Below are 18,562 nucleotides of genomic sequence, written 5' to 3' on the forward strand. Positions count from 1 at the left end.
CCACTATCATGCAACAGCTCTTTTGGAAGGAAGTTGTGTCTTTTCATCTGGCATGATGTTTGGCACATAGAAAGAAGTCAGTAGATGGTGAAATAACAGATGTGTGGATTTCTCATCTTAAGATTTTGGTAAAGGCCAGCTCAGTGGCACAAGTGCCTGCCTGGCAAGTACAAGGTCCTGAGTTCGATTCCTAGTTCAAAAAGAAAAGAAAAGAAAAGAGATCTTTGGTAGTGGCTGCATGGAAACTTGCATGGAGTCTGGTGTGATCTCAGCACAATTTGCTTCTCAGTTTGCTATACTGGTCATGAACACCTGCAGTTTGTCATCCCTACCTCGCACCATGGTATCATTTGAAACTCCACTGTGCCAAAGACTCTGTTCCATATTGTCATCTGCACCCCAAGTTGTCATCAGGGGCACAGAGAAATAGACAAGATGAAGGGGACAGTTCTAGTCCCAGTGAGTTGGGATCAGGAATTTGTCAAAAATAAACAGCGGCCCATTTACATCATATATGATGACCCATTAAATCATTTAGACTTTTTCTCAGACTATGGGTATTAAAAATATATTTTTGACTAGACACCATCTCTGAGGCCCCTGGAGACTGGGAGTCTGTGCCCAGTGACTTACAGTAATCCAGGAACTCTCAGTGAAGCTCTTGGGAAGCTGTGCCCACGGCATCTCCCATACCTGACACCATCTCTGAGTCCTGTGAGGACGTGGAGTCTGCACCCAATGACCCGCAGTCATCCAGGAACCCTTGGTGGTCCTGCAAGGACTACAAGGCTGCACCTAGTGATCTGCCCACAAGTAGGACCCTCAATGAGGCTCGCAGGGGCTGGGACGCTGCACCCTGTGATCCACTCACACCCAGGAACCCTTGCAATTCCAATCAAAATACCATTAGCATACCTCAAAGATCTAGAGAAACCATTCCTTAATTTCATATGGACCCAGAAAAGACCTAGAATAGCAAAGGCAATTCTGGGCAATAAAATCAAGGCAGGAAGCATCACAATCCTTGACTTGAAGTTATACTACAAAGATACTGTGAGAAAATCAGCATGGTACTGGCATAAAAACACACCTGAAGATCAATCGAATAGATCATAAGATACAGCCAGAACTACAAACACACTTAGCCACCCCATCTTTGACAGAGGGGCCAGACATGTTCCCTGGAAGAAAGCCTCTTTGGTAAGTGGTGCATTAAATGTATATAACAATTTTGGAAGAATGGCCATTTTTTACAATGTTTGTTCTTCCTGTTCATCAACAAGGAATGTCTTTCCATTTTCTGAAATCCTCTTTAATTGCTTTTTTTCAGAGTAATGTAATTTGAAATGTATTGATGTTTTACTTCCTTTTTAAGATTGATTCCTAAGTATTTCATTTTTTTGGATGCTATTGTGAAGGGTGTGGTTTTCCTTATTTCTCTCTCAGTGATTTTCTTGTTTGTGTACAGGAATGTTATTGCTTTTTGAGTGTTGATTTTCTATCTAGATACATTACTGAATTTGGTTATTAGATCTAGAAGTCTTTCAGTGGGGTTTTGAGGGACTTGTATTAGGGTATCATGTAATCTTCAAACAATTATAATTTTACTTTTTCCTTTCATGAACTTGTTCCTTTTATTTATCCTTCTTGTCTAATTGCTCTGGCTAATGTTTCCAGAATCATATTAAATAGGAGTGATACTGGACATCCTTTTCTTGTTCCTGATTTTAGAGTGAAAGCTTTCAGTTTTTGTCCATTTAGTTTTATGATGACTGTTGGTTTGTCATAGATGGCTTTTATCAGATTGAGGTAGAGACCATCTATTCTAATTTTTGTACTGTTTTTATCATGAATGACTATTGGATTTTATCAACAGCTTTTTCTGCATTTATTGAGATGATAATGTGATTTTTGTCTTTGTCACTTTTGGTATGGTATATTACATTTATTGATTTGTGTATGTTGAACCATCCCTGCATTTTGCTGCATCCTGTTTGCTAGTATTTTATTGAGAATTTTTGCATCTATGTTCATTTCCTGTATTTCTCTTTTTTTGGTTGGGCCTTCCTCTGGTTTTGGTATCAAGATAATACTTGCCTTCAAGAATGAGTTAGGGAGAATAACTTCTTTTTCGATTTCATTACATAGTATGAGAAGAAGTGGCATGAAATAGTCTAAACTTCTTGTAGAATTTAGCCATGAATCCATCAGGACCTGGACTTTTCTTTGTTAGTAAGTTTTTAATTACATTTTCAATTTCAGGAACTGACATTGGATCATTCAGAATTTTTACAACTTGTTGATTCAGCTTTTTTAATTCATACATTTCTGGAAATCTTCCCATTTAGTTTGTGTTTTCCATTCTATGCAAGCAAAGATTTTCAAAGTAGATACTGATGATCTTCTGTATCTCTGCAGTGTCTATAGTAATTTCACCCTTTTCATTCCTCATTGCATGAATTTGTGTTTTTTTCTTACCTTTTCTTGATAAGATTGGCTAGTGTTTTCAGTTTTGTTTATTCTTTCAAAGAACCAATTCTTTGATTCATTCATTCTTTGTATTGTTTTCTTATTGTATTGTTTCCTTGTCAATTATATTAATTTCTGCTTGTATGTTTATAATATCCTTCATTCTATGGTCTTTGTGCTTGACTTGCTTTTCTTTTTCTAGAAGTTTGAAATGTAGCATTGGGTTAATTTGCCTATCAGAACTGCTTTGTGTTTTACAGGCTCCAGTACATTGTATTTGCATTTTCATTTGATTGTAGATATTGTTTAATTTTTCTTTAATTTCATGTGTGGCCCATTGGTTGTTTAGGAGGGTGTTATTTGATTTCTGGGTGTTTATGGAGCTTTTACAGCTTCTTTTGCCATTAATTTGAGATATGTGTTGAAGTGTAGTTTTCCCCTCTTTTTTGTTTGTCTTTTCTTGATTGTTTATTATTATTTTTATATGAATGTGAACACAGTTTCTAGTTTCATTGTTTTCTGTTCTGTTCTTGCTTTTACTTCTTCCTTCTCTCTTTCCCTCCTATTTTCTTCACCAGTTTCTCAAAGTTTGTATGATCTTCCTTTGTTCACCAACCTTGATTTTTATTTCTTCTTCTTGTGTGTCTCTATCTTCCCCCTTACCCCTTTTAAATTTTCTACCCTGAGAGATAAAGTTTCCATATTGAGGGTTTCTTTGCAGCATACAATTTTCTGGTTTGTTTTGAATTTTGTTATGAACCACAAATTTAGTTCATATGGTTAGAAGTAGCAAATTAATAGTTATCTCAGTTTATCATTTTCTAGGCTATGTTTGAAGTTATTTTTAATTACTGATTGTACCACTTTAGGAAAGGTGGCATAAATATTCTAATCAATTGTTCTTCCTGGTATACCAAGAATGAGATTACCTGGGATCATATAAAATGATATAGGTCAGTGCCAAAGAATCAGGGGATAGGCCAAATAGACAGTAACTTCTCATCCCCAATAAATTGAAGAGGTAAGATCTTGAAACAGACTCAAAACCCTAAAGCCAGCTATACCTGGAAGACACTTTTGAGAATTAGTCATTTCCTAAGGTTTGTAAGTACTAGCAATAAAGCTACTCACCATAGATAATTTATAAGCCTCAGCCCAGGAATTAAAATAAAAATAAACAGAAAATGAGAAGACCTTTAAACAAGATGCAACTCCAGATGTCCATTTTGCCAAAGTCACATCCGGGGACAATGAGGTGAACAGTTTGAAAAACATCCACCTGAACCTATCTGAGGTGATAATGGCAGAAGTAGCAATGCAGATGAACAAGGCACTAGAAAAAAGCAAATCAGAAATAATTTTTCAGATAGCTACAGACATGGTGACCTTAGTGAAAATATGCTTAGTGACTCTAGAGCAGTTACAGATAAAAAATAGAGGTACTTAGGAAAATGGTGGAAACCATGAATGCCCAAATAGGGAAGACATGGAATCCATAAACAGATTCAGATATCCAAGAAATAAAAATTCCACTGAAAGTATACACATCAAAATGAACCAATGTGAGTACAGGATTTCAGACATAGAAGACAAGAATTGTGGCTAGTGATGATAAAAAAAAGATTTCTTAAAAAAAATAAGGAGCCATGAGAAAAAATCTAACAGCTGCTAAATGATGCTAAGAATAATAATATAAGATTTATTAGAGTTAATGCAAAAGCAGGAAATAGTGCAAAATGACATAAAAAATTGTTCACAGAAGTCATGGCAGAAAACTTTCCAAGCAGGGAAAAAGAATTTGACATACAGATAAGTGAGGCATATACAACTCCAATTAGCTGGGATCAAAAAATCATACAAGGTACACATAATAGCCAAGATTCTAGAAATTCAACATAAGAATAGAATATTAAAACCATTAGTGAAAAGAAACAAATTACCTATAAAGGAAAATCAATGAGAATTACAACAGACTTCTCAACATAAATGCTCTAGTCAAGTAGAGCCTGTAGTGAACTATTTCAAGCCCTAAAATAAGACAACCTCCAACTCAGATTGATTTGCCCCACAAAACTATCTTTCAAAATTGATGGAGAAATAAAAATACTTCTGTGACCAAAAACACCTGAGGAAATTCATGATCAGCAAACTAGCACTCCAAAATATTCTTAAGAATATTCTAGAAAGCAGTAACAAGGATTACAACTCCATTAACTCCAACTGGATGAACCAACCAGGCAAGGCAAACAGTTAAGCAGAGGGTACTGATAGGGTGCCAACAACAGGATAATAACATGACAAGGATAAGTCAGTCATCAATGTTCATAGTCTCAGTTCACCAATCAAAAGAAACAGACTGGCAAGATGGATGAAGAAGCAAGATCCAACAATATGCTGCATACAAGAACACATTTACTTCAAAAAGAAATTCATAGACTGAAAGTCAAAGGATGGAACCTCATGTGACAGGAACCCAGAAAAAATCAGGGGCAATAATTGCAGTCAGAGTAGATTTCAACCAAGGCTGATTAAGAGACAAGGTCACTACATCCTTGAGAAGGGAACAATCCAAGAGAAAGAGATAACAATCATAAGTATATATGCAACAAATACCAGCACAGCCAGCTATATAAAACAAATATTAATGGATATAAAAAATCAAGTAAGCACTAATGCAATTGTAATGAGGGACTTTATACCCCACTGTGACACATAGATGAACTAGACAAAAATCAAATATTAGATCTGAACCTAACTATTAAAGAAATGGGATTAGTAGATCTCTACAGAGTGTTTCATCCCACCTCAGAATACACATTCTTCTCAGCTGCACATGGGACACTCTCTAGCATAGACCACATACTAGCTCATAGAACATGCCTAAATAAGTGCAAGGGAATTGAAATTATTCTATGGATATTATCAGACCATAGTGCAATAAATCTTGAAATCAGTGGTAAAAGAAACCACAAAAACTTCATAAACACATAGAGATTAAATAACACCCTCTTCTATATTGAACCTTATGGAGAAATTTGATTTGGTTCATGACCAATTTGATTCATGGTGATAATCATGGAAAAAATTAAGTTTGTGAGCTAAGGTACCATTGTACCTGATATCTTTGTTGAATAGGTAAGTGATGAATAGGAAATAGCAACAACCACAAGTGAGTTAAAAAGCATCAAAGTCCCTAAACTTACTCTGTTGCTCTCAGTTGTGTTAACATCTATTTCCTACAGTGTTGCCCTACGTGGGTACAGTTAACTGCTAACCATATTAGAGGCATAGTTCTGAAATTGGAAGGTCTTCAGACTTCATAGCATTCACCTTACAATTTGAAGTTGTAAAATATAATAAGCACACACACACGTAGACACACACATACATACACACATCTGTTTAACCCCTGTCTTCCACAGTACACATGAAAATAAAGGCCAAGGATGCTCAGTACCCACTACATTGTAAATAAATCTTGTTTTTACTAGTGTATGTGAGCAGTGAATAAATATTAATGCCCCAAATCACAATGTAAACTATCAGAGACAGTTATTTCTAATGAGAAAGCCTTCTTGTTGTAACACCTACCAGGCTCTTGCTGAGATGGCTATGGCTACACAGAATATTGTGCCCTTCTCCAGGATTCATTGAGATAATAGATATCTAGAACTCTCTGATATCTGCTCATGTGTCTCTTAAAGACCTTCTTCCTCTTGCTGGATACCAGAAATTGTGGGGCTTTGCACTTTCTTTTCCCTATTTTTGGGAAAGAACACAGAGTTTCTGCTTTGACATCTTCCTGCCCATTGTGGAGTCCTTCTAGCCCCTCACTGGACCAGGCCTATGTCACATTAGCTACTTTCAAGGTCTAATTTTTTTAACCAGCCTTCTAATTTCTGTGCCTTCCCCTCATCTGCAGAACCTCTTTTTCACTTGGGAGCAGAATGAACACTCATCTCCTGGTTAAGTTCTTCCTCAGATTCTTTTTAATTTTCCCTCTCCTTTGCCAACTCACAAGCGAGGGATTTAACTTACAATTTATGTAGTTATTTTCTATTTTCTAAAGCAGGGTCTGCTGATGTTTGAATGGAGGAAGATGTGAAAGGATACACAAAAGTTTTGGGGGAAATAATTCATGGTTAATCTCTCAAAAATATCATCTTCCCCATTATGCAAAAGAGGGTCCAGTTTCAAGAGAATGACATTATCTGTGGTTATCCATTTTCCAGTCATTCACCACAGGTTGCCACTTCATTACTGGTTCTAGGAAGCAAGAATCAGGCCACTAGGGAAGGAGAACAGAAGGTTTGCATAATGAGTGAGTCTCCAAGGATGCCTGTCTTACTGCTGTCATAAAGTTTCTCACAAGCAGTTGAGGCTCTGATAAAGTAAATACGTGTCATGTTATTTAGGAGGGATGGCAGGCCGAGAGCCACCGAGCAAGCAACAAGCTGTCCTGATGTGGTAAGCTCTCGTGCCATCTTTGAGTGATACAGGTCTCATATTAAGTGCTGTACAGTGAGAGTGCCTTCTGTCATTCAGTGACATGATTTCAGACAAGGACAGTAGAATGTCTCTGTGGTCAGCTAGAGATGGTTATAACAGATATCACCTGTCTTAATAACCCAAACTTCATCTGCTAAGCTATGACGAATGAGATTTTATGCTTTTTCACCAGGCTGCCAGACAGGGCTCAGGTAACCAGAATATATGTAAAATCTCATGCTCTATTGCATGATAGTTGGTGTTTGCAAGGAAAGGTAAGTTTCTTAAAGTTTTTTAAAAATAGCATTTGTTCCTTCACAGCAAGAGAATATTGCAAGTTTGTGCAAAGCTTTATATTGTCATGCTTAACCACTGTGACTTTTACAAGAGCATGCTAGCTGGAGCCCAGCAAATTACTGAGAAAGCACTATGAAGATGTCATTAAGTGTTGCCTGCTGCTTTGTAATCTTCAGAAGTTACAGGAAAACACAGCTTCATATGTCATCATAGATTCATTTGGCCATACTAACAGTCTGAGGTGCCACTCTTAATAACAGGGCGTATTAGCCAAATTCTTTAGTCTTTGTATAGAATATTTACCTATCAGGTGAATCTCTACTTCATCACTAGCAGGGATTTTCAACAGCTAACAGAACTGGTATGAATGTACCTATTAGGGGAATGGAACCAAATGTTTCAGCTTCCTAATTGCAGCCTAATTAAAGACACCTGTCAGTGGCATCTTGGAATGCACAGACTATGAGTTTCCAGGTGCAGAGATGACTTTTTTTTTTTACTAGTACAAGTCTGCAGTACACTATGACTGCACTCATCATGGGTACATGTACTTAACACATCCAAATTCCTTTTTCCTTCCCTTTCCTACTGCAAGTGACTTGCTCTTGGTGGAAGCAGGCAGCAAGCACTTGCCGGTGGTTGGCTTTTAGGGATGTGATGAGTTCAGAATGGAAAGACAAGCTTGGGCATTTAAAAGGAATAAAATGTTAAAGAACTCGAGTTTCTGAGAATGGAAATATAGCACAGTTTTTATTGGTCAGCGAAACAAATCAGTTGTTTCTTACCCAATGCTTGAGCAGGATAAGTGTACTTTTACTTATAATCTTGATTTCTAGGACAGATAGCTTAATTGAGAATTTTAATGACTTCATTTCTCTCTCTCTCTTCCCTACCTCCCTTTCTGCCTTTTCCCCTCCCTTCCTCCATTTCTTTCTCTTTCTCTCCCTTTCTTTTTCCCTCTCTTCCTTCCTTCCTTTCATCATGTATTCTCACTGAGAAATGGGATGGGGAGAATCTACACAATGTATGTTAACTGCAATCTCAAGGCTTCTAAACTGTGACTCTAACTCAAGATGCAAGTTTTTCTATCTATGGTCTTATAGGAGGAAATTAATATTCTTCTGTAATAGAACATGTCATGCTTTATGTTGGAAAATTTTAGACTTGAGAGAGTGAGAGAAGAGGCCTCATGCATTTGTATTGTGCATTTGTGATTGGTTCATTGTCTAGCGCTTGGATTGAGGGGTGTAAGTGCTACACCAACATAGGGGTGGAGCCAGGATGTGATGTATTGGCAGGAAGAAGATGTGTCTCGTTCTTTTGTTGGTTTATGCCCTGCTGTTTGCAGCTGCCATGAACTGCAGCCCAGCCATGCCACCCTGCCTTGGAGCTAACTGAGTATGGACTGAAACCTCCAAAAACTATAAGAAATAAACCTTTCCTTTCCCAACTTTGGACATCAGGTATTTTGTCCCAGCAACTAATAAAAAGTAACTAAGACAGAACAGTTAGAAAAAAAGCTTGTTTGAATTAATGAAAAATTTACAATATAATCATTTTATAAGAATAGTAGGAGCTCTCTTATTCAATGTAATGGAGCTGGTATTTGGTTTTGAGGAAGAGGAAACAATTTTAAAATGAAATGACATAAAACATCAATTTAAACACACCATTGTACAGTTCTTCCAGTATTTTAAATGTATAGACAACATGTACTGTTACTCTGGTTAGAGTTCTCTTCATCTTTTTGAATAAACCAAATCTATAATGTATTGATTACATTTCCAGATTTATCTTTGACTGTGGAATGAGAATTTAGTAACAAGAATTCAGAATGTTAGAATTTTACATGTTTTGCCAACCTTAGAACTCTCATAAATTACTTATTTTGAGTTGTCATTATCAGATTTTTTGGTAAGCACTTGATTTTATTTTCTGAACAAAGAGAACTGATACTTATCCTTCATCAGTTTATATCATAATTATCATAAATCTATAATCATGAGCACAACTGGCATACACAGAGGTGAACATAAACCCAGTGATTTTGGTGAGCACATACCTCAGTTAGAAGGGCACACGTTGCTGGGTATGCTGAGAGGATATCTGCCAGGGGCAATCCCTATAGAAAGGGCAGGTGTTTCCCTATGGGAAGGGCAGGTGTGAGCATCTGTTACACCAGACTGGAGAACAATGTCTGATCTGAGAGTAGGTTAACAGACTTCTAATTAAGAAAGTTTCTACTAACAATACATCTTAATTAAAAGTTACATAGATAGTAACTCTTAACATTTTTTTGCAAAATGTTTTCCAGCACAAGTCCTGCGGAATTTACCTTAATGAATAACCAAAGCTCACTTATAATCAGCAGAATCTGTCTGCACACATAATTGGTGTTCTAAAGTGCTTTTCCCCAGCAATCTAGTTTACACTGTGATACTGTAATTGGTTTGTTCATCAGGCTGTTTTTTTCTGAGATGGAAAGTGATAATGTTTTGCTCTACTCCTCACTGAGCTATCACAGTTTTTAAATTAATGATTTGGAGATTTAATGAACACTTTTGCTTAGAGATGATAGAGTTCGTACATACCTCTATCAATATTTTCAGTTAAAATTTCTTTTTTTAAAATACTAGTCACAGTAAAACATGACATTGCAATGACAGTTTAATGAAGAAAATAAATAAATATTGTTCCTACCATATAGATTTGGAAAATTTTAGACCTGAGAGTATGAGAGAACTCTGTGTGTGTCTGTGTGTGTGTGTGTGTGTGTGTGTGCGCGCGCGTGTGTTTATATACAAAGAATCTGAGAGAGACGTAAAGAAGCAAAGAAAGGTACAGACAAAGAGAAACAGATGATAAGCAGAAAGAAAATAAGACATGGAGAGAAAGTTTCAGATTTTATATATATATATATATATATATATATATATATATATATATTTTGTATATGTAGCTGTGTATGTTCACATATACACAGAGAAAGAAAGACAAAGACAGAGACAGAGAAATAGAAAACCAGAGGTAAAAAGAGGAAAATAAGAAATAGAATATACAGAGAAGAAGAAGCCAACATAAGTAGAAACAGTACAATTGATGAGAAAGAAGATGACTTTCCTGATCAGTCTTGCTCAGGTAGCTTCATATCTGCCCTCTTCAAAACTGTAGGATGCATAGGTGTGGAACCCAAAGGTCTTGGGGAGACCACATCCCTGACTGGAACAGGGAACAGCCCAGGCCCTTCAGCAGACACATACAGTAGGAATAGGTCATGTCCTAGGCATTAATTTGGGGGCTATGCATCACTTCCCTTGTGTGTTAAATGTCATTTTTGACTCTGAATACATTTAAAATCTTTTGACTGCAGAAAGGTACTGAAGGAAATCTCCATTGAAGGACTAAATCCAAATGAAACTGTCCAGGCCAACTTGGAAGCCCAACTCTTATCCAAGCTGGACCATCCAGCCATTGTCAAGTTCTACGCAAGCTTTGTGGAACAAGATAGTTTCTGCATTATCACAGAGTACTGTGAGGTAAGTACTTGAGGAATGACTCCTGTTTTCTCTTGGAAAACTTATTAAAGGTCTGCTGTGCTGGGTGGGGTGGTACATACTTATAACCTCAGCTACTCTGGAGACAGAGGTAAGGAGGATCAAAAGTTCAAGTCCGGTTTGGGCAACAGAGAGTTGTGTCTCAGAACAAAAGACTGAAGATGAAGCTCAATGGTACAGCATTGCCACGCTCAGGTGTCAGTTCCTAGAGCCACAAAAATGAAAGTATAAAATCTGTTGCATAGTATAAAAAGCCTTATATAAAAAGATGTCTCAAAAGTTCAATTACCAAGCCACAAATTAAACCTTAAAGACCTGGGATTGCATGTCTTGCAGCTAGGAATGATCATCTCTCTGTAACTGACAAAACTAATTTTTATTAGTTTTATCCCCTTGGCAAACTCAGTCAAACTGAATATATTTTAAGAAGAAGTTTCTACATAAGAATGTCCAAACTCCCTACAGTAGTCTAAAGATTAGATGGACATTTAAGTACCCTAATAGTGGCTACAAAGAGCAGAGTTATGACTTTTAAGTTTTGGATTATAGTTTTATGTTTTATTTTCCCTAGTGGAAATTTGAAAATAAAAGTATGGTTTGTTTTCCTTACAGAAACTCTAATTTATAAGTTATGACTCCAAGTATTTGCAGTTTTCTCTCCTGCTCTCTGTTTTTTTCAAGTAAGAACTTTGTATGTCACTGAACTCCAACTGAGCATGAAGCTGTTTTGAAAGATGCAAGAGGGGACAATGTAGACTTGTAGGATAGTTTTGTGTATTTCCTCCTGAGAGGCAGGTAGAGGGAGACAACAGGTTGAGGTCAGACAAAGAATACGTGAAGATGACTTTCTCAAAAAATGTCTCCTAGAACATTCTGGAAAGCAGAGTTATCCAGATACTCCTTGGGGGAATTTGGAGGTATTTAGAATAAATGCAGTCAGTTTATCACTTGGGTCTTTCTGGGACTCTAAAGAAATTATGTTAAAAAAGGAGTCATTCTTCAAGGTAGCATGCAGGATTGTTTGTGTCAAAAACTTTGGATACTGGATACAACTCAAGGATCTTGTAAGTTTGAGAGGCAGGAAAGAAAAGACATGGGGAGTAGAATAAAAACAATGCTCAGAAGTAGAGACAGCACTAAATCTGACCTTGCTTGGTATGTACATTAGCTGTGTATCAGCCACCATGAAACCAGCAGCTAAGTTTATCTGAATGAGTTTGAAATATTCCAAATCTTGACAATTCCCTGTTCGAGCAGCCTACTGAGCTCAGTTTTACTGTCTTACTTGATTCAGATCCTGCCTCTCCTTTGCTTAGAGGAAAGTGGGGAGTAGGGGAAGAAAGATCTAGGTCACCTGAATATCTATCTTTCTTTCATCCAATGGGTTGTTGAGAACATCAATAAGATGATGAGATGTGTAGAGTCGTGGCACTGAACAACTGCTCTGGCAAATGTTTCACTAGTCCATGTAAAACTACAGATATTTGCATATATAGCTGGTATGTGATCCACCTGCTATAATTTAATCATTTTTCTTCTTTGGTCCCTTACATTAATCAACTGTCTTATTTCAGAAATAACTGACCCCTGCTGTTTATGACAACTGCTACTTTTACTGTTGCTTTGGCATATCAACATTTTCAGATTGTTCCTTAATCTTAAAATAGTTTAAACTCCAGTTGCTGAAGAGACCTTTCTGTGGTAATGGAAATGGTGTATACTGTGCTATCTAATTCAGTAACGGCTAGTCACATGTAACATTTTAGCCCTGGAAGTTTGGTTAGTACATCCAGAGATGGATATTAAATTTTATTTAATATTAATTTAAATTTAAATAATGCTATGTAGCTAGTGGCTACCATGTTGGACAGGTCTATATGATATACTATGACTTTATTTCCTTGTGTTAATTTTTATATTCTTTGTTTGACTGTCTACTTTTTTTTTTTTTTTATTGGTACTAGGGATTGAACTCACGACTGCCTGCTTGCAAGGCAGGCGCTTATGCCGCTGAGCTAAATCTTCAGCCCTATTTTTATATTCTTAAATTTTAATGTAGTCTTGAACTTCCAGACAATTACAAGAATAGTAATGAACTCTCATGTACACTTTATCCAGAATCCTTGGTCCAATTGTTATATTTTTCCTTATTTATATTTTCCATATTCACTTTTATCTTATCTAACTGGTTCTTCTACCTGCCTAAATTCTACCTGCCTAATTTTCTTCCTGAGCCATTTAAGAATCATTTAGTTATAGTTTGGACCTTGAATGTCCCCCCAAAGGCCCAGGTGGTTGCTGGTCTGTGATGCAACAGGGAGGAGGTAGAAACCTTGGGAGGCACGACCTGCTATCAGGACTTTGGGCCATTGGGGTGTGCTCTCATGGGTATTGGGATACAGGTCTCCTCCCTTTTACCATGTCCTCCCAACCATGACGTTCTACTTGCTGTAGGCTCAAAAGCAAGGAACGCAGTTGATCATGGACTGAAATCTCTGAAACTTTAAAACATTGTAACCTGTGATTCTTTCAAGTTGATTTTTTGAGGCATTTTGGCACTGTAGTGGAAAGCTATCATAAAGTCATAAACATGTGGCCACTTTGTCCCAAATACCACAGTATCTTCTAAGGTCAAAGACTTTCTCTTAATATAAATACAGTACAATGATAAAAACTCAGGATATTAACACTGATATAATGTGAGTACGTAAGCTGGTGATATTGAAAATGAGGCCACCATTCTTTCAAAATTGCGACACATATTCAATGCAACCCCAATGAAAATACCATCAACATACCTCATAGACCTAGAGAAATCACTCCTAAAATTCATCTGGAACCAGAAAAGACCTAGAATAGCAAAGGCAAACTCTAAGCAGCAAAGGCAAGGCAGGATGTATCACAATCCCTGACTTGAAGTTATACTACAAAGCTACTGTAATAAAATAAACATGGAATAAAAACAGATCTGAAGATCAATAGAATAGACCAGAAGATACAACCACAACTACCAACACACTCAACCACCTTGTCTTTGATAAAGGGGCCAAACATGTTCACTGGAAAAACGACAGTCTTTTGTCGTTTGAGATGTTTACTAATAAATGGGCGCAACTTGAGACCATACTGATAAGCGAAATAAATGAAACTCACATGTATAAATACCGTATAGTCTCCCTATAAGAAATAGTAAGAGTACATAAGAGTTTATGGTAATCATGATTCCCTGTTACACTGTTTTGAAGCCTTATAATGATCGCATTCATTAGTTGGAATGGGTTTGTCCTGGTTTTTTTATTTTATTATCTGTGATGGTATGAACAGCTAATTTGAGGGAAACAAGTCATTATAAAAGCCAGTACTGATATATTATCATCTTACTCTGAAGTCCTACCATGCTGTTGCTCTTCTGTTTCCATTGGCTCTATCATGTTGTACCTTATTGGATTGTATTACATGTGAAAGTATAAACAAACTTTCTATGGAAAATGAGATAATATAGTAGCCATTGTTTGTTTTCTGTTATTTGGTTGTGAAAGCCCTGTAATACACTCATTCTCTTGAATGTTTTTGTACTATTATGCTATGTTTGATACTATTGTAAATGAAGTTGATACTCAACTATTTCAAAGAAAGAGATATTATAGATACTGTTAATTACGAGTTGTCTTCTGGTGAAATACTGTGTTGCTTACATTGTTATGTTCTGATCTGCTTTATTATGTCCTGTTTTGTCTTAATCTCTTTAAAATAAAAAAAATAAAAATAATAAAGAAGAAAGTGAGGCCACCAACTAGTAGCATGAGTATCACTTGGGAAGATGCTAGAAATACAAAATTCTTGGCCTGCAGCCTCACCATAGAGAATCAGAAATTCTGGAGATGGCTTTCAGCTATCTGTTTTGTTAAGTCTACCTGGTGAATCAGAAACAACCTGGAGTTTGAGAACCATCCATGTAATTCTCAGTCTATATTCAAATTCATCCTCTTGGTCCTTAGAAAGGAAATCTCTATAAAAATGTTTTATGTAGCACCAGATGCGTCAGGGGTCAGTTGCATTAATTTTTAAATGGTGCTGGTTTCCACGGACTGAACTTCTTTCCCAAGAGGCAACATTGCCGTGGTGATGACTGTGTGGCTGCACGGGAGGACAGTCTAGAGGCTTCCAGTTCTCTTTGCACCCCTTAGGAACTTCCAGTTCCTAAGGAAGGATGTGTGCAGGTTGCCCTGTTCTTGTTAAAAGATGTATTTTTCTTCTTCACACACAAATACACTCTTAACTCACACAGACTTGCTTTGTTATCCTTTTTTTTTTTTTTTTTTTTTTTTTGCAGAGGTAAACTAGTAATGTAGCAAATGCAGGTGAAGTGGCTGATGTCTTTATTGCAGAGATCCCTCTTCTGTAATAAGCCCTGTCAAGACTGATGTACAGTCACTGTGGTGGCACATGCCTGAAATCCCAGCACCTCATAAACTGAGGCAAGGAGCTTCATGAGTTTGAGGCTAGCCAGGACTCTATTGTATGTTCAAAGCCAACCTGAAATACACAGTGAGACTCCCTCTTTCTAAAAAAGAAAGAAGACTGACATATAAAAATGCATTCATGAGTCCTTGCTGTCTACTACCTAACCCTCTGGACACGTCACCTCAGATCATGTGTGTAAGGAAGCAAACAACCAAATTCTCCCAACTTACCAAGATTTAATAAAATCATTGTTGGCTTATAATTTCAAAACTACCAAAATGGCAGCATGTTTCAAATAGTGGTTTCCATACCAGGAAAAAATGGAAATGCTGTCTATGTTCCTTCCTTATTTCCTTCCTTCCTTCATACTTTCCTCCCTTTCACCTTCACTTAGCCATCTCCTGTGCCAAGGCCCTTCCTCTTGGCTCCACATCTTCAAATCCCATCCAGCTTCTTAGGTTCAGTTTAAATTCCCTAATCAAAGGTTCCCATAACCTCCTGGGAGAAATCTCTCCCCACTGCCACATCCTGGACTCTTCTAGCATTTTTACCTTGCATGCTACCCAACAGAGCATGTACCGTATAAATCATTGCACACTCCCACTGTATGGGATTGATCTTTTCCTGATTCATTTGTCTGTCACATCATGGGCCCACACAGTAAACTACAAAGAAGTTAGCACTCATACATTTCTTCTTTTGCATTCTTTATCATATTTCAATTGCCTCCACCTCATTTGTGTCAAACGTTAATAATAAAAGATAAAATATTGGATCCTTCTAGTATGTGTCAAAAGTTCTGCGCTGCTGTATTTCACTAGTCAGCCTAACAGTATACTGCCCTAGAGGCCTGTGAAATACTTGCTGAGGACCATCTGTCTGGTTGAGGGTAAGGCATCCCAATAATCCTGGGTACCATGGTGGAAGACACAGTACAATTTAGGTGAGATCTTGTGTCGTTAGTGGGGAGAAAATAGTGGTGGAGATAGCATGAGATATTACAGCAAAAAGCAGTAAAGATTGGACTCATCTGTGTCTTGCTGGGCAGTATTAATGTAGCTGAACAAAAACCATATCAACAGAATGATATGAGCTTTGGCTGTACATTAGAATCTTCTGCAGAGCCTGGAGTGACCTCCAGAAAATCTGATTTAATTGTTCTGAGATATGGCTTAGTCAACAGGGCTTTCAAAGATTTCCTAGTGACTCATGGACAACCAGGGAACTGCAAAACACAGAGAATGGTTAGTGTGGAATCAGGCACAGAATCATAAAGAAAAAGCAAAGATGGGGTCAAGGCCTGAGAACAGAAAAGTCTGGTCAGATTGTGGATGTAGTTTTATGACTAGGTGCCTAGCTTATTGCTGTCATTCATGAAAATCATCCAAGTCCTTCTCCTTGCTCCCTGAGCAACCTCTGGTTCCAACTCAACTCCCCATGAATGCCTCTTCTGACAGGAAAAATTATGCTCCCTAACTCAGCATGAGCTCCCTGTTGCCCTGGCAATTCCTGTTATCATTGTATGTGAATAAATTGGCATTCTGGATTATTTGTTGGTTCCTTCTGAGCTTGCAGTTCACAAAGGCTATAGTAATCAAGGGTGCTCCCAAAAGCCATTCCTGAGTCCCAATTCTGTGTCAGACATATTTCCCAGAGTAGGGGGTGACAGCGATAATATATTTCTTGAATGAACTTGTCTGGTAGGTTAATGGCTAAACTATAAAGGGGCTTGTGGTATTATGGGAGGAAAGTAGTTACAGTGCTCTCCAAGCTAATAATAGAAAGAAATGACTTCTGACTGTAGGAATTATGGAAGGGCTGGCACATTATATTTGAACTTGAAGTGTTGAAAGATTTGGTTAAGTACAATGGATCCATGGCATTGCTGTTAAAGAGAATGGTAGTATAAAAAGTGCAGAAGTAGAAAGGTCTGAGATGTAGTTCAGGATACTTCACCTTTAATTACAATGTGCTTGCAGTTGAACATGTCCTCTGATTTAGCAACTTACACAACCATAGTACAATTAACAAATTAGGAAATTAATATTTTTTGTCAGTTTCCCCTTAATACTTTTTATCTGTTTTGGGATTTAATCTAGGACTACATTCCTTCTCTCTTCTAATTTACAACAGTTTCTCTGTCCTGCCTTGGTGACTCAGTGAGACTTTTGATGAGGACTAGTGAGTTATTTTACAGTAGAATGTCAGTCAGTTTGGGATTTTCTAATGCTTTCTCATGGTGAGACTGAGGTTCCATGCTCTGGACCGAGCCACCTCAGAGGAGTACTGTGATCTTCTCAGTGTACCATGTCAGATACAGGCTCTGTGTTGCATCTTATTACTATGATGTTAAATTTGATCATTTGGCTAAGGTTCTGTCTTCCGTAAAGTTATTATTTGCCTTATCAAATTGATAAATATATTGTGAGAAGATAGTTTGAGATTATGCTAATGTTCTACTTCTCCTTAGACCTTCACAAGATGAGTTTAGCATCTTTCTGTGGTAGTTGCATGTAGTTATTTTTTTAAAATTCTGATATTATATTTGCTTCATTTTGATTATGTATCTCCCTTACTGTTTTTATATTTACCAAGTAAGACACCCCTATAAAAAAAGAACTATTTCTTACCTCTCATTTATGTATTTATTCAATCATTTCTTTATATCAGGAAGAACTCATGGATATTTATTATGGGTCATGACTCAGGCTGTAATTTATTTTGTTGCTTAGATTGTTCTAACATTGGCTATTGTGATTTTTTTCAGGTTGGCTCTTGTATCTTTTAAGTAGGTGCTCCCTTGATCCTGTTTTGAAAAACAAATGAATTCTCATTTATTAACTCTATCTATAGATGAAACAGGATTCCAGAGAGGTAGAATGATTTTCTGACAATCAGATTAACTGGATATTGTTGAATTTTGTTCAGGGGAATGCTGGTGGTATTGGAGAAGCCTCTTCTTTTCATGGCTTATGTTCATATTCTCTATTTTTATATATTTCTGTTTCTGAATTACAATATATATCACAAAAAAGTGACTATGAAAGCTTTGCTCCTAGTAGATCTTCAGTAATAGAAGTTAGTGTTATAATATTTCATTATTTCATTGTTACTCTCTCCACCATACTGCTATTTTCTGTATGGCAAGTTAATTTTTAGCTGTGAGTTTTTGGCTTGCAGCCCTTATAGGATTCAAGCCAAGACAAAGAAACATTCAAATTCTTAAACACTGATAGATCTGATCAAATTCCTAAAATTTGAGGAAACACTTTCCATGAATTTTCCAGTGT

The 18,562-nt window shown here is 37.0% G+C and overlaps 1 protein-coding gene across 4 annotated transcripts in view; it reads left to right on the forward strand.

Annotated features, from left to right (window-relative positions):
• The window catches only part of Nek11 (NIMA related kinase 11), a 309,129-nt gene that overhangs the window by 33,615 nt on the left and 256,952 nt on the right, over positions 1 to 18,562 (forward strand). For 3 of the 4 annotated variants that reach the window (XM_063248985.1, XM_063248986.1, XM_063248987.1), the window contains exon 3: positions 10,625 to 10,790. The exons of the other annotated variant lie outside the window; for it this stretch is intronic. In XM_063248985.1, coding sequence (XP_063105055.1) covers positions 10,625 to 10,790 — 166 coding nt within the window. The remainder of the gene's footprint in view (positions 1 to 10,624; positions 10,791 to 18,562) is intronic. 4 annotated transcript variants of the gene reach the window in all.

The sequence above is a fragment of the Cavia porcellus genome, unplaced genomic scaffold (assembly GCF_034190915.1).
Source record: "Cavia porcellus strain 051 isolate PalLab524CR breed Dunkin Hartley unplaced genomic scaffold, mCavPor4.1 scaffold_5, whole genome shotgun sequence".
NCBI classification, from domain to species: domain Eukaryota; kingdom Metazoa; phylum Chordata; class Mammalia; order Rodentia; family Caviidae; genus Cavia; species Cavia porcellus.